The sequence below is a fragment of the Tenrec ecaudatus genome, chromosome 1 (assembly GCF_050624435.1).
Source record: "Tenrec ecaudatus isolate mTenEca1 chromosome 1, mTenEca1.hap1, whole genome shotgun sequence".
NCBI lineage: Eukaryota > Metazoa > Chordata > Mammalia > Afrosoricida > Tenrecidae > Tenrec > Tenrec ecaudatus.
This window is the reverse complement of record NC_134530.1, coordinates 136781393-136797750: the sequence shown is the minus strand read 5'-3', so window position 1 is coordinate 136797750 and position 16358 is coordinate 136781393. Positions and strand designations below refer to the sequence as shown.

The 16358-nt window shown below is 37.5% G+C and overlaps 1 protein-coding gene across 2 annotated transcripts in view; it reads left to right on the top strand.

Moving 5' to 3' along the window:
- Positions 1 to 16358, top strand: part of COL11A1 (collagen type XI alpha 1 chain) — a 251063-nt gene that overhangs the window by 153992 nt on the left and 80713 nt on the right. For both annotated transcript variants that reach the window (XM_075558829.1, XM_075558828.1), the window contains 5 exons: positions 5225 to 5278; positions 9332 to 9385; positions 11876 to 11983; positions 12565 to 12654; positions 12919 to 12972. In XM_075558829.1, the coding sequence (XP_075414944.1) occupies positions 5225 to 5278; positions 9332 to 9385; positions 11876 to 11983; positions 12565 to 12654; positions 12919 to 12972 (360 nt within the window). The remainder of the gene's footprint in view (positions 1 to 5224; positions 5279 to 9331; positions 9386 to 11875; positions 11984 to 12564; positions 12655 to 12918; positions 12973 to 16358) is intronic.

The following is a 16358-nucleotide window of genomic DNA, read 5'->3' as shown; positions in this document are numbered from 1 at the left end:
TACTGTAGTGCACATGGACTCTCCAAGACCAGAACTAATTCTGGAAACTTTATATCTCTAGGTATCAGGAACCCACATATGTGCACTGAATGCTTGAAGTGTTTCCATGCCAATACTGGCACAATTTTGAAGAATACACTCACCTCATTGAGGATAAAGTTTTAACTTGAGGTGACTAAGAGCTGTATCATAACTTATATGATGCATTTCCACTGAAAAACGCAAATCTCACTGCCATCGAGTCCATTCACATTGACGCTCCAGGACAGGGTCGAACAGCTCCCGTGGTGCTCCGAGATAGTCAGTCTTTACAGGGGTAGAAAGCCTCCTCTTTCTCCTGTGGAGCACCTCATGGTTTCAAACTGATGACCTAAGGGTTAGCCTCCACTGTGTAAGCCCACGGCACCATTTCTAAGTGACGCACGTTCTCTTCATAGAAAAGGAAAAATCAAGCTCAAAATTCAGTGCCGACGGGAAGTGAAAAAGAAATTATTCATAGGTGCCTGCCCAGATTGCCTTGTTATAGATACGTAACCTCATTTAGATGAATTTGTGTCGGTTACCCTTTGCAAGTTAGATAAATGGAACAGTGATGTTTGATCTATAAAATATTATTAAGTAGCTGCCATAAAATACACTAGTAATTAGGCAGTTTTATATTATTGACTAGTAATTTGGAGCCATTAAAATTATTTGGGGTTAATTGCTTAATATTTAAAAATGCATGCTTAAGTCAAGAAAAGTGATGATGTCACAATCTGTACAGTCCCTTCCACTGCTCCCGCATGGTCAAGGAAAGCTGCTGCAGTCACGCTGCCTTCGTCTCAAGCTGATAGGGGGTAGCTCTAAGGTCAGGGTTTTATAGGATTATAACATTTTATTCAAAAGTAGGACCGATAATTGTCACGTCAGTAAATAGAATGAAATACTAGCTGTTAGGCTTATGGAGACATTGCAAACTTGTAGGGCGTTCGCGCGATGACAAGCACGCCCTTGGACTGTCCCTTCACTCCGGGGGGAGAAAGCCAGGACCCTCCCTATTAACCTTTAACTGTCGCGCATTTTGTCTGTCGGGACATGTTTAATTACTCTTCCTCACGTTTAATTCTTTTCTATACCAAAACAGTGTTACGGTATTTTTCATTTTCTCTTTAGAAATATTAGATCAATATAAAATCTAACTCATGCCCAATGCCCTCCCCGCAAAACAAACTGAAAACTAAATGAAACTAAAAAAACAACTATACTAAAACTAAACTCACTTGCCATTGTGTGGATTCTGACCCATAATGACCATATGGCACAAGTAGAACTGCCCCACAAGGTCGGCAAGGCTATGCATCTACATAAACGGAGGGGCTGCATCTTCCCCCATTGAGCAGGTCTGGGTTCACACCACTGACTTCATTTAGGATCCACGCGCTTAACCGCGGGAGCAGCTCTCCTCTGCGCTATAGGGTTGCGGTGAGTCTGTAACTGGGTGGCGGTGAATGAAAATTTTAAATCGTTTAATTTTGCCCTTTGGTAAGAAAGCACCAAATTTTTATGGAGGTCCTAGAAAACATGTTCGCATAGGTGAACAGGCATTGATCTTGTGAACTTTGATAAATACAAAACCAAATTCACTGCCATTGTGCCAAGTCTCGACCATAATGACCCGTTGTAGCATTTCTGAAACCAGCAGCCCCTCTTTCTCCCACTTTACAGAGCTACAGGTGGATTTGAAGCACTGACCTCATGGTTAGTAGCCCAACACTTGTCCAACAGGTTACATTAGAGTTTGTATTTAACTTCACAACTGTGTATCTGTACTGTTAAGCTCAACAAAACAGCATTAGTTCTGAGACCTCTTCAGGACCTCTTTTTCTTAAAATATGTCAGTCATCGTAGAAAAAACTTGTTTAGGTGAAAAAATGTAGCAGTGAACTCCATTTTTTTACTCAATTAATTTTCATATGAAAAACTATATATATATTTCAAAACTATTTTATTGGGCATTAATACAGATATTATGCCTTTGCACAGTTCAATCCCATCAAGCCAGTACTGTGCAATGACTACCACAATCAGTGTCAAAGCATTCTCTTCCTGTGGAACTCCTTCCTTGACATCCATTCCTCTTCACCCCCTCCTCTATTGTACCTACCAGGAGCACTTATTGTACTTGCTGAGTTTCATATCCCCCCAAACAGGAACATATAACAAAAATTCAAGAGGGCTATTCCCTTGACAAAATACATCTGAAATAAATCCCAATATGAAAAACAACAAGAAAACAGAAAATGTTGAAAAGTTTTTAAGCATTAAAGTCAGACTTATCATTTTGACCCATCTCTCCAGCGCTTTCTGTTTGTAACTAGTTTCTTCCCATTCCTTTATTGTGGATAGAGGGAAATCACCCGAGGTTTATTTTCGCTGTAAACCTCACAAATATATCTTGGGCTGCCTCTGTCATCCCTTACCTTCTAAAAACCAGAATCTTACAATTTAGGCTTTGCTGCGATTCCCTCCTTTGACACTGCACTGTAGGATTTACAATCCTTCAGTCACTGACATTGGTGTGTTTCTTCCATGTGGACCTACTGACATCTCACTTAGCAGATGGCTGCGTATTAGGAAACAATCCTTTAAGACGCTTGATGCTATTTTATCTGCTAGCCAGGCACCATCTAATTTCTTCACCACACCTTCCTAAAACATCCCTATCTACCATGTCCCCTTGCTGAGGGCAAGTATCAAGTAGGGCAGGATGGAAGAACTAATTGTTCTTAAATCAGAGCTAGGATTTAGTGAAAGCCCCAAATCCATTCCTGGATCAATATTTTTTGTTTTATTTTTACCTGCCTTTGGCTCCCTTTATAGACCTTGCTGATGTTGGTAGAGAGCCTTATCGATCAACTCCCTGGAGCATAAAGATGTTCTGTAGATATTGTTATTGATTAGCCCCTGGTACTAATTTTTTAAAACACTGTTGAGAGAGGGATATTGGGCCAATGTAGGCTGACTCTGCATCGCAATATCTAAATTAGTCACTTATACCGAATCCATCCTTTCTTGGCTGGATGCAATTTACACAAATAATGGGAGTTGGTTGTCAAGAAAATTTTCCAATGATATTCATTGACAATGTCCATCACAGATTTTCCAGAACAATATATATCTTAACACAGCAAATAAGGATTAATGCAGTGAGTCAATCATTGGCTACCTACTGACAGTTCAACACTCTTAGAATAGCTGCCTTCTGCTTCTTCAAACATCATGAATTTTCAATCTTAAGGCCTCACTACCAACTACAGGGGTGGTTTAGGTAGAGTCAAGGTCACCTTTCTGCATGTCAGCATTGGATCTCTGGTGTGCCTTTGGAGCATGTTGTGCACCTGGAAGACCCTGCATTCAGTGCCCCAGTGTTCTATGGTGCTTGGCCTGGGTCCCAGAATGTGCACCAAAACTAGGGTCAATGTGGCTTATTCAATTATTCAATACATATTACCAGCCATACTCCTCTCTGAGGGTTCTTAAGTGTTTTTAGTTATCCCATCCCTCCATCTGGGAAGTTGACCCCCCTTTTTCTACCAACACTGATGCACTTATGTTCTCCCAGACTCATCTGCTCCTTTTCCCCTCTGTTGATGAGACTTTCCTGTAGTCTCTCCCATCCCTCTTAAAGGGAGGCCTCACCATAACTTTGCATTAGCAGCCAACATCCCTCCTCTTCTCTTGGCTACTTGATCCCAGCTGATGTGAGGAGCCCTTCCCCAAAATTTCCTTCAAGATACTTACTAGAGAGGATTATGTAAGGTTCATTGGCTCAAGTCAGACTCTTTTGTAGGCACTCTGGCCAGCAGACTGGTTGCCCTGCAAGCCGGAAGCTTCTACCTATCCTATTGCTTGCCTCTGCCCCCGTGGACTCACGCAGTGTTTATCCTTTTGTGATTGAATAACTTCACTCAGCACTATGTTTTCCAGAGCCCTCTATGCCATGAGTGGTTTCATGGTTTCTTATTTCATTGGGGTACATGCATGCCCAGTAAGTGTGGTGCTGGAACAATTTATATTTAAATAGATAATTGCTTAATTAGTGAGATGTGTATCACTTGTGCTAAAAGTTTTTTATTTTATAATTATTACTTGTTACCATTTGTGCAATAGGAAAATAATATTTCTGCCTTCATTTCTTTAAGATGGTATCATATTTGAGCTTGCTACTTTCTTAAAATAATGAAAATTTCCTAAAGCAGTCTGAAAACATATTTTTACACAAAATACTTAAGAAGTAGGAAGTTAACAGTGGCATATTTAAAAGAATTATTTGCTTCATTTATTACTTCAGGTTTGACAAATAGAGCATATTTGGGAAAACAATAAATTACATAATATATTTTCTTTCCAGTAATTAATAAGTATATACTTCCAATAAAATATTTAAGAAACCCAACTAGGGAAAAATTGGTCCTGATGATTACATACATGAGCAATATAAGGAACTAAAAGTTAGAGTGCTACTATATGTTTTTTTTTCTTTTTTTATTATTATTAAAAAACATTTTATTAGGGGCTCATATAACTCTTATCACAATCCATACATATACATACATCAATTGTATAAAACACATCTGTACATTCTTTGCCCTAATCATTTTCTTTTTTTGTTTTTTAATCTTTTTTTTTTTTAACAATTTATTAGGGGCTCATACAATTCTTATCACAGTTCATACATATACATACATTAATTGTATAAAGCACATCTGTACAGTCCCTGCCCTAATCATTTTTTTCCTCCTCTTTTCTTTTTTTACATTTTATTTTACATCCTTGTCAGTTAGATGCTCTGCTTACCACTAGAGGACACTATCTCTATTATGCAAGTCTGAGTGCACTGGGGATTTAATTAGAAACACATCACAAAAAACAGAGGAAATTATTCATTTGTCAGGCTCCAAGAATTTGTTTTTTTCAAAACTGGAAAGGCAAAATTTAGATATATGCTGTTATAAGAGCTATATGCAAATTAAACACATCAATTTACAAGTCAAATATTTAGATAGAGCTCTACATTTCTCTCTTGGTCTTATTTATAGGTGTAAAGTGAGATTCATGATAGGAATGAGCATATTACTATATGTAAAATTCATATAGGAAAAATAATGGAAATATCATCCAACCTATTACATTTTTCTCAGGAATATTTATGAAGTATGCTGTTTGATATGTGTGATTTCAGGGACCACCTGGAAAGGACGGACTGCCAGGACATCCTGGACAACGTGGGGAAACTGTAAGTGACCCTCTTCTTCTGATATAGATTATTTATACCTCAAGAGTTTAGATATTAAACTCCATTATTTGCAGCTCGATTATGCAAGGTTAAGGACGGTGGAATACTTTATTTCTTTAATCATCTAGTTAGATATGTGAATAAATAAAAAGACAAATGGGTTCACATTTATACCTATACAAATATACTTCAGAAATTAGCACATAAAGGTATGAATGCTCTTTGTCCCCAATTTAGGGATGAATTGAAAGTGGATGTGTTTGGAAACTTTTTTTTGAAACTTCCCCAAAGTTGTTACTTTGATTCCTTACAGATTGCGTCCTGGAATTCTTTGTTTAGAAATACCTTCCACTCACATCCTCCCACTTACGACCTCCAAAGAGAGCAGGCTTTGATGAGCCAGTCTAGTCATATAAAAGGCATCTATTTATAACCGAGGATGCAATAGCGCTAGGAATGGAGGCATAACCCTGTAATTGGTTTGAAGCAACATCAGCTGAATCCTCTCATCTCAAATAAAAAAAGCAAGTGAAAATGTAATTGGATTTTATTTTAAAACTTCAAGGGATTCTCCTTGAAGTTTTAAAATATTAAACACACCTCAAGGCGGTCAATAAATAGGTTGAAATGTATCACATGTAAATAAAGCGTGCCGCCCTCTCCTCATCGCATAGACGTTGGCTAAGGGCGGTGGTGACTTTGCTGATTTATTTCCTGTGGCACTGTGACTAAACCACGAGTCTGGCTACCCCCGTGTGCTGGCCGTCTGATAAGAAGTCATCACCATGTGGCATGCTTCCTTGGAATCCGTTCTCCGCTTTCATTACTAATTAATGTTTTCCAAATGTTTTAAGGGAAGCACAACCCAGGCAACCATGGACTATGTAGTTTACATCATCTTAACAACTAAAACCTTTATCAATTTGCTGCATGGGGGAAAAGAGCTGTCCATAGTAACCCAATTTCTGTTTCACTTAACCAATGACATGTTGTTTTAATACCTTCTTAGATTTACCCAGATTTCAAACCACAGAGGCGGAATCCGCGATGATTTGATGTGGCCTAATAATAAAATTGTCAGACCTACCACCTTAGTATAGATTTTCCAAGAGAGGCCTAGAGTAAATTATCTAAAGAAAAATTGAGAGCAAGAAGGCAAAATGAGTAGAAGCTCCAATATCCTCTCCTAGCACCCCCTGCGACTAACCCAATAAGAATGAATAAAAAGAGACAGACAGACATCTCAATGCCCAGGAGCAGTTGAGGTGTTGGAGAGTAGGATAAACTCAGATGCAGGCAGAAGGGGGGGAAGGAAGAACTGGATAGCCCAGAAGCTGGGGGAACCTTCCGCCATGTGAGTACTCAGCACAGCAATTCTAGAATGGGGTTGGACAGCATGCCAACTGGACACGCTGCAAAGGTTCTCATGTGAGGCAGCGGCCGGCACCCTTATTGTTTTAAACTGGCACACATTGGCTGTAAGAATTCATGGTCCTTGCAAATGAGAGGAAGCCAATAGACACTGCAGTGCTCTGAAAGAGTGCTATTGATTCTCAGCGACTGCGAGCAAGTGCAGGGGCAGTAGAGCAAGAACACTGTAGACAAGCCCGCACCACAGAGAGAAAGTCCTGAGCCCCTCCCCCGAGAGAGACAGCAGAGGTGCGCTCTTGCACCATTCCTGTGATGAAAAGACCTCAGCAAAGCGAGCCCCACTTAGATCAGTGTTTGCAAGCAGCGACCCTCCACTCCCCTGTATGTACAGTGGATTCCCGAGATCAAGCACTGAAGAACACGGAAGGATAACAGTACTGTGTGCTGGCTCCCACGAGATCAGGGCATGGTGCCACCTTATGGATTCCGACTCATAGTGATCATCTGTGAAGTGACCCTGCATCAGGCTGTGCCATGGTGTCTCCAGGCTGTCAGTCTTCGTGGGGTCAGTTGCTGCCTAGTCCTCATGCAGAGTGACTGGGAGGTACAGATCTCTCAGACTTTGTGTTTGTGGCCAGCTGCTTGGCCACTGTGCATCTAATCAGAACATTTCCCACAAAAACCAGGATATAATATTTAAAGTAAAAAAAAATTAAAAGCTACATTCAACAAAAACAATAAAACACAGTTCTATAGAAAGACCAGTCTAAATCAAACATGAGGAGGAAGAAATTCCTCTTATGGAGACCAGATTAATAAAACAGATTCAAAATTTAATGACTATCATGAGAAAAGGAAGTAAAACTACAACAAACAAACTAGCAGAGGTCAGGAAAGAAATGCAAGAACAAATGGAGGTCTGACAGGAAACTGAAAACCTTAAGAAGGGAAGGGGCATGGGTCACTACAGGATCGAAAGAATAAGCCCCCAGCTCTCAGTCCATTCTGTCCCAGGGCCCCCTATGGAGTTATAAGACTGTCATTTTACAATTGCAGACAGCCTCTTTATGTAGGGTCCCTGGTGAGTTTGAACTGCTGATTTTTTACTTACCCCACAGAACTACCCCCACCCCCACCCCAGCTCAAACACCTTGGGACGGCAGGATAGGACAACGGAATTAGAAAAGTAAGATAAATGCTCATCATAGAGCAGAACAAAGAGATGTTAGCATCAACAAACTAGGATTTATCAAGGACCAAAAGAAAAGTATAAAACAGAGCAAACACGCCCCAATGGAACTACAATATTCCAACAAAAAAGTTCATATCAGAGTTATTGGAATCACAGGCTACTATTACAACAATAAAGGCAAATAAACAATTTTCCAAAGATAATCAGGGAGAATTGCCTAGACAGGAACAGAGAACCAAGTGTGAAAATACAGTAAGTTACACACATTCCACTAAGAAGACAGGAATCATTAGACCCCACTCTAAAATGTAATGCAGTGTTTGAAGACAAAGAACAAGAAGAGAACTCTGAAAGTAACAAGAAAAACAATATAACATAACAATGGTATGTCATAAGAATCCATGCAGATTTCCCCCAGAAATTCTAAGAGCCAGAAGATCTTGAAGAAACATATAAGAACACTGAAGAAAAACAATTATTTATGATATATTATTTCCTTGGCAATGTTTTACTAAAAGATGAAAGAGCAAAAAGAAGTCAGAGGGAGGAAAATCAATACCATAAAGCGAGTGCCTGATAATTTCCCTTCAAACTCTCCAAAAATCCCCTTGTTTGAGGAAGAGAATTAAGAACATTGTCATGAGGGAGGAGGATTCTCTGATGAGATAATAGAGTGATTAAACTTTATAAAAGTTATTTTCTGTTATTTATTTCTTTGGACCTTTCCCTTTCTCTACCTAGTATTTTGTATTTATTTCACAAACTATTAAATATAATTCATCTTCCATGAGGAATTGGCCAATATAATACAATGATGCAGGCCCAGGGGCCTAGAGAATTACAGATGCCATGAAATATGGCCAGAGGCTTTGTTTGAGCCTGTACACAATGCTCCCATCTGCTAAATTTTATTTTAATGACTTTATTATTGCAAGGTCTATTTGTACCTGTATTCTTTTGGCTGTTATGAAAGAGCACTCTGAGAAAATGCTAAAATAATTATTCATCATGGGACTCACTTCTTTTATACATTTCTTTCTATATCTTATTTTCTGAGATTGTTGCAGTGCAATGAAGATAAATGCATTAATATCACAGACTATATATCCATCTCTGGGTACAGAACCACTGGAATATTTTATAGATTGCCTAAATCACCATTTATTTTATTCATAAATAGTGCTACGTTAAACTTCTATAATTGCTTGCCCAAAGGAGCAGGGGTGTGGACACATTTTCCTCCAGCTTCACTCTATTATATTCTTTTTCAGGCTTCTTGAATATAATCACTGTAGTATAAAATGAAATTTAAAAAAAGATAAATGTAGAATGTTAAAAGAACTGAAATATAGCTGCTCATATTTAGCCATTTAAAATAAATATTTTAGCTGAATAGTGATATTATTCATGACTTATATTATTATCTCATAAAATATTTAATTATGCATTGTTCCATGCATAGCTGTTACAAATGATGCTTTGTTCCTTAGGGGTTTCAAGGCAAGACTGGCCCTCCTGGACCAGGCGGTGTTGTTGGACCACAGGTACGCTCCTTTACCGTGTTATCTTAGTAAGACTTATCTTGTTATATGTTCAATTGCTTTAAATTTTGTAATATCCCATATATGTCTACTTTATTATGATTTATATTTCAGATATCATTTATAAGTATGCAGTTTATCTACAGCAAATGAAATTCAGTGAATTATTACTTAGCTAGAACAATTTTTCCCTTTTAGGTGTCAATAGAAATAGTAAAATAATTAATACCAATTGATAAGAAAATTCAAAGTGAACCCAACACTACAGCCTAATCATAGTAGGATCTATTACAGTAAAGCAAAATGAAGCAAGAGAAGCAATTTCTTCAATAGGTCTCCCATCTTCTCTTCTAGGAAATTTAATTATAAAATTACTTGCTGTCTCTAGGCATAAATTATATTTGGAAATATAATAAAGTAAAATTATAAAACAGCTTTGAATAAGTTATTTCTAAACATTAATATTTTAATATATTGTTTATTTTAAAATATTTTATTTCCTCAAAATTTCTTAAAACAGGCATAACATATGTGTAGGCTTTTGGTGTGTAAATAATGTAAAATACTAGTAGAATTTTCAATCTAGGGTACATAAAGTTTTAAAATTGAATTATTTCTTAAAGTTCAATGTTTATTAGCTATAAAGAATATGCCATGGAACGAGGGGAAAAAACATTTTTATCCTCTAGGAAAACAGAATGAACAGGGCCACCTTTAGTTTACATAACTAGAATTTTATTCTAACTATGACAAGTTACAGCAAAAGAACAAAAGAATTGAATAAATATTTTTAATTACGTAATTGTTTAAAAGTCTTTTTTAAACCTAGAATCATTTTTTTGTTTATAGTCCTCTCTTTCCCTCACACATACATCCATGTCCATGTCCAGAGAAGCAAACACTGCATCCACTTTGTGGGAATATGTGTAACATTGTAACGTTAGCAAAAATGAGTCCAGTATTATTTGATCACTTTATTTCAGAACTTAATCTAAAATCATGGGAAATATTAACTTCCTATAACTTTATATAGGAACACTATGTGTCTTCTTTGAATTTTTAATTTATGCTTCAAATAACAGTTTATTTCAAATGCAGCCTTGTTTTTATATTAGAAAGTTGTTTAATGGAGACAATATTAATTGTAATATATGCAATTGATATTCATTTTCTTTTATAGCCATGTGCATTTCTATGAAACCCTTGCTGTTGCGTGTATCTGTGTTTGTAGCATTGGCGATAATCATTACATTAAGATAACTTTGATATTTACTGTTTATATTATGGTGTCAAAATATGAAGAAAAATTCCTTGGGGTAAAATATGTGTTACCAAAGATAATCCAAGTTTGTTTCACTAATTCCAAGTTTAATACAATTCAGAACTAGAAATGTCCACCCAAATGTGGGCCCGATACATTCTTTGCCCAATATCAAGAGGTAAAACCCATGTATTATTAGATAAATATCGGAATTGTCTCACGTGAACCAGTTCAGTAACATTCCATTTTCGCATTTAGAAAACCTCCCTTCCTCTATATATTTCACTGCAGTCTTTCATGTTGCTCTACTTTAAGGCGGTCATGAACAACAGCCCTCCAGTCTCTAGTCCCCCTTGAGCTGGACCCAACTCAGCAGCAACACACAGCTCCGCTCAGGGGACTCCTCAAGGACCTGGCATTTTTCACTTTGGCATTTTAAGCAAGTTAAAGTAGTTGGCTATTTGTTATTGCCTCCAGCCTGAAGAAACTGCCCTCTAAACACACTGCCTCTAGAATCCCATGACATGTTCCCTGAAACTTGCCCAGTGGATACAGTGAGAGGGGATCTCCAGCCCTTGGGAAGTCCAATGAGTTCTGCTTTGGCCCTTTGGGTCTCAGCTGACCATGGCTCCCGCGCACGTGGTGATGTGTTGAATAGCTGCTGATGTACTACCATTGACTCTGTACTACTAGCTGATTTGATACCCTCTCTACAAATAGGAGGGAGCCTTGGGATCATAGCAGGCTACCTGTTGGGCTGCTAACCATAAAGGCAGCACTTTCAAACCCCCAACTGAAGCATGGGGAAACGAGGAGGCTCTCTCCTCTCATGAAGACTGAGCGTCTCAGAAAGAAAGGAGAGCACACTCCTAAAGGGTCTTGAGGATTGAGAATTGACTCAGCGGCTGTTGGTTTGGTTGGTATACAAACAGGGAATGAGTTGGCACTGTTTAGTGTAGTTTTTCCCTCTGAGATGTCTCTGGTATTAAAATAAAGAAAATATTCATTTGGGCATTATTCAGATTATATTTGGACACTTGGATTACATTCAGTGTTCCACAAAATTTCTTCATGTATCTACCAGATAGACTACTTTCCATGTTTATATAAACTATCATGAATATAAATGAGAGTGATAAACTTTTGTGAATAGGGGTGATATTTATATAGTTTGTGATATGATTGTTGAAAGTAAAATATGAATGTAATGAAATGTACCTTACCTAATGTAGGGCCCTACTGGTGAGACTGGCCCAATAGGAGAACGTGGGCATCCTGGCCCTCCAGGACCTCCTGGTGAGCAAGGTCTTCCCGGGGCAGCAGGCAAAGAAGGCGCAAAGGTAAACAGACTCGGCAAATTGCTCGGCTGAAAATCTTGATTCACTTTCCACTGTAGTTTCTTACACTGGCTCATGGATTCTCCAAGTTTTGACATGGTATTTAAATGGATGTAAGAAAGATTGGTTGGAAAAAAATATATTTAGTATGAATCTTTTCTACAATGAATTGTTGAGCAATAACATAAGACCACTTAGCTCCATTATCCATAAAATGTAGACTTATATTCATTACTAAGTGTAGAAAAGAACCCTGGTGGTGTTTTGGACAAGCACTAGGCTGCTAATTGTAAGGCTGGCAGTTCAAATCCACCAGACATCCACACAGGACCGGTAACACTGACTGCACCTAAAAACAGTTTACAGTTTCAGAAACCCCGAATTGTGTTTTAACAATTAGGAATCAACTAGATGGGGGCGAGTGTGGTTTGAGTTTTAAATGAAGACAGTCGTGACTATTTTAATAGGTATGATATTCTGTACAATTTTCTCATCATATACTGAAATTTGGACTTCACTTCTGGTAGAGTTATTTGTAAAAATGTGTAGAAATGACTCTCACTTGATGGATGCCTATTCCCTAGGGTGACCCAGGTCCACAAGGTATCTCAGGGAAAGATGGACCAGCAGGATTACGTGGTTTCCCTGGTGAAAGAGGTCTTCCTGGAGCTCAGGTAAGTACAATTAATTTATAGAGAAAACATTCTTATTGAATCAATTTTATCAGATTCTAACTAAAGAATAATTTATTCATATTTTACAACAGGCATACATATACCTTTGGTTATTACAATATACATAGCAGTATGCAATTGTGTCTAAGAACTCTTTTTTCTGTCATCTTCAATTTATCAATTATACAATTCCTTCTATTTGCAATTAATTGCTATCGATTCATTTGCTTCCTTTTCCCTCTCTCTCTTGCCCACCTCCCCTAGGGTGCAGCAGGTCTGAAAGGAGGGGAAGGCCCCCAGGGCCCACCTGGTCCAACTGTAAGTACGAGGATAAGAAAGAGCCCTGCTATACACATTCGGAAATTACATCCGTTCTCTCATTATAAACATGCTGTGTTCCCACAGTGTGTGCAAGAGAAAACAAACAATGTCGATCCAATCAACCAATGCCCAGTTTCTACTAATTGCATGCACTAATGAGTATAGTAGCAGAAGGATTCAGACAAATGGAAATATTTGCTTCACTACTGCTGTTAGGAAGTCACAAAGGCTTTCTTGTCTCTTACACTACCCTAGGAAATTATGAGTAACGGAAACTCATGGTCACAGAAGACCTGGAGAGCTTCAATTATCATTTTAATGCATACTAACTGAATCCATTCATCTCTAGCATTTGAAAATTAATCATGAAAAATATTGTATTTCATACATATTCCATTCTATCATGATTTAATATTTAACAGGCTTAATTTATCTGATTCTTAGTCCTTTAGATTTGAATGACTTAAACATTTAGAGACCCACACACTTAGTGACCTAAAACGTTTTCCTAATTTGAATGAAAAGATGATGAAATATTCCCCCCAACTCCTTTAAACCCCCCTCATGTATCCTTTGGATAGATCGTCCAGGTGGCTTTATTAATCAATGTAAACATACTAAATAACTGGTAAAGGAGTACATTTTTGTCTTAAATTTTATTTTCTTATGTATCAGTCTCTCAGTAAGTATTTCCTACAACCTTCATTTTCCTCACAAACTCACTTCTGTTGAGTTTACCGAATTGAAATATTTTATGGCCTTTTTTTCTTCTTTATTCTGATCCTGTAAGAGGTAAAAATTACCCCAAATCCTCTCTCAACTTCCGCACACAACATGTTTAATTAATCATATTAATTCTGCTTACAAAATGTTACTCTCGTTTAACCTGTTTTTTTTTTTGTTTTCCTTTCCTACCAATTTTGTTAACAAATTTGCCCTTAGGACACTTAAAATAGACTTGCATTGGGTCACTGAATCAGAGCCGACTAAATGCCAATAACAATAACAAATACAGAAAACAGTTATTAAAAAGAACCGCATACATGAAAAAATAGCACTCCAGTGCTATTTATAGGGCAAAATGTATCATGCATCTAAATATTAATTGTTTGGGGGAAAAATTAAATTCAGAGAAAGGATCATGCAGGATGCGACCCTTGGCCTTTGATTCATGAGGTATAAAAACAAACAACAACAACAACTTCCAAACACACTGCCAACAAGTCAATGCCGCCCTGTTCCTCCCTTGGAAGAGCACGTAGTTTGGAGCTGCTGACCTTGTGCTTAGCCAGCCAGCGAGTAACCACTAGACCCCAGGCCTCCTTCAGGAAGTGAAAGCTATTTCAGAACACATGTGTCAAGGAAATTGTGATACGTAGCGCATGATTAAAGGGTCTCTGGTGATTTAGTGGGTTACATGGCAAGATTGATTTCTAGCCTTCAAAACCCACTTGGGACATTCTATTCTATCCTATAGGATTGTTAGAGTGAAAATTGATTGGATGGCAAGGAGTTTAGTTGTTGTTGATGATGTTGTTGTTGTTGGTGGTGGTGGTGGTGTGTGTATATGTGTGTGTTTGAGGGACTAACTGGTTTTACCTAAAAGAGCAAGCTTTGATATAGGACTAGCAATGTTTCTTCTACGACCTAGGTAGTTGCCTGTGTTTTCAAACAAAGTAACCTTAGATCAGTAGCTATATAAGACTGTTTATGATTATAGGACTATCAAATAGACAATTGAAGTAATTTAATGATGTGAAGTTTTTGAAACAATTGAAATAAAATAATTTCACTGTTATTGTTAGCTATTACCATCAGTGTGAAATATATAAAGCAGAGGCAGAGACTAAAGAAGAGTAAAATTTCAGTAGCTGTTGTGGAAATAGAGAAGGAAGCCATTGAGTAGGCCATGGAGAAGAGGGCAGTGTGGTCGCAGCATGCATTGGCATCATATAGTGTTTAAGATATTGAAAATCAGCCATGAGGTAAGGTGAAGCCTTAAAAGGCTTTTATCCTTTCCTATCAGAAGTGATCCACACATGCTTACTGTGAATTTATTTATTTGGATTTAATGCCTACTCCTGGTTAAATTAACATATTTAAAGGTGAAGTCATAAACTCTCTCTAAAAGTTGATAGAGAAGGAACACTGAAAGAAAAATATTTCATTTGTGTTTCCAACCATAGTGCTGTGATTACTATGAAATATAGCAAACAATTTCATGATGATTACTGCTAGTCTATAATAAATGCAAAAAATAGAATCCATTGACAGCAATTTTGCACATCTTAAGTTTGATTGAACAATGTTTTTATTCTAGTGACTAATATTAACCCCCCAAAACTTTTGACTTTACAAATACAAACAGTAACATAAGGCAATTAGTTCATTCTGATTTTATATTTTATTATGTTTGTTGAGATTTAGGATGGTCTATGGGTTATTGTTGATAATAAAAAGAAGAAATCCGTAGTGTTGACTACTTTGGTGTGAAATACAAGTTCAGTTTTGCAATATTTATCTAAAAGATGACATCAGAATAAAGATTCGGTGAGTTTGTGACAAATGTAGAAAATGTATGACTAATGAGGTAAAAAATAAAATTATCCTGCAAAATAAAATGATCCTAGACAGATGTGAATTTGCAGGTATCTCATGGTAACTAGGATTTTGGCTAAGTGATGGGAAATACGACACTGAAGGGAACACGCGCAGGGAAGGTTACGGGGAATATGAAAATGAGGGATCTCTAAGTAAGAGTATGGGGTAAGAGTTGTATGAGCCCCTAATAAAATGTTTTTTAAAAATTACCTAATGCAAAAAAAGAGTATGTGAAGGTACTATGAAGAGTGAAAAAAAATATTTCTTCCTTTTTGATTTTCATAAACTAGCATGGTAGCTGTTATTTCAATAAAGCCAAGGACTTGAGGAATAGAGGTGAGAGAGAATCTGCTGAAGTTCATAGTCTATTTTCTGAGGTAGAATACATGCTCACATGCTATGTATGTTCAAATTAATTAATTTCCCTAATCATCTGCCTAACCAATTTCTTCCATTATTACTAATATTAACATTATTACACTTTTACAACTCTTGACTCCTCTCTAAAGTGGAACCTCTTTGTCAAAAGGAAGAGAGGTAAAAATGAAGACAGGATGAGAGAGAAGGAGGCAGTGAAGAAGGTGGGAAGAAAGGACAGGCAAACCTGTTGCTTGGAAGAAATTTTGACTCGGTATGATATCATGCATGTGAATGTCTCTGCATAGTAGTTCAGGTGAATTTAATATTACTGAAGTACATCTTCAAGCCTGCCTTCCACTGCGCTGCTGAGTAGATATGAACTGCCAAACTTTATGTGATTTGCAAAGTTCAAATCTGACCAC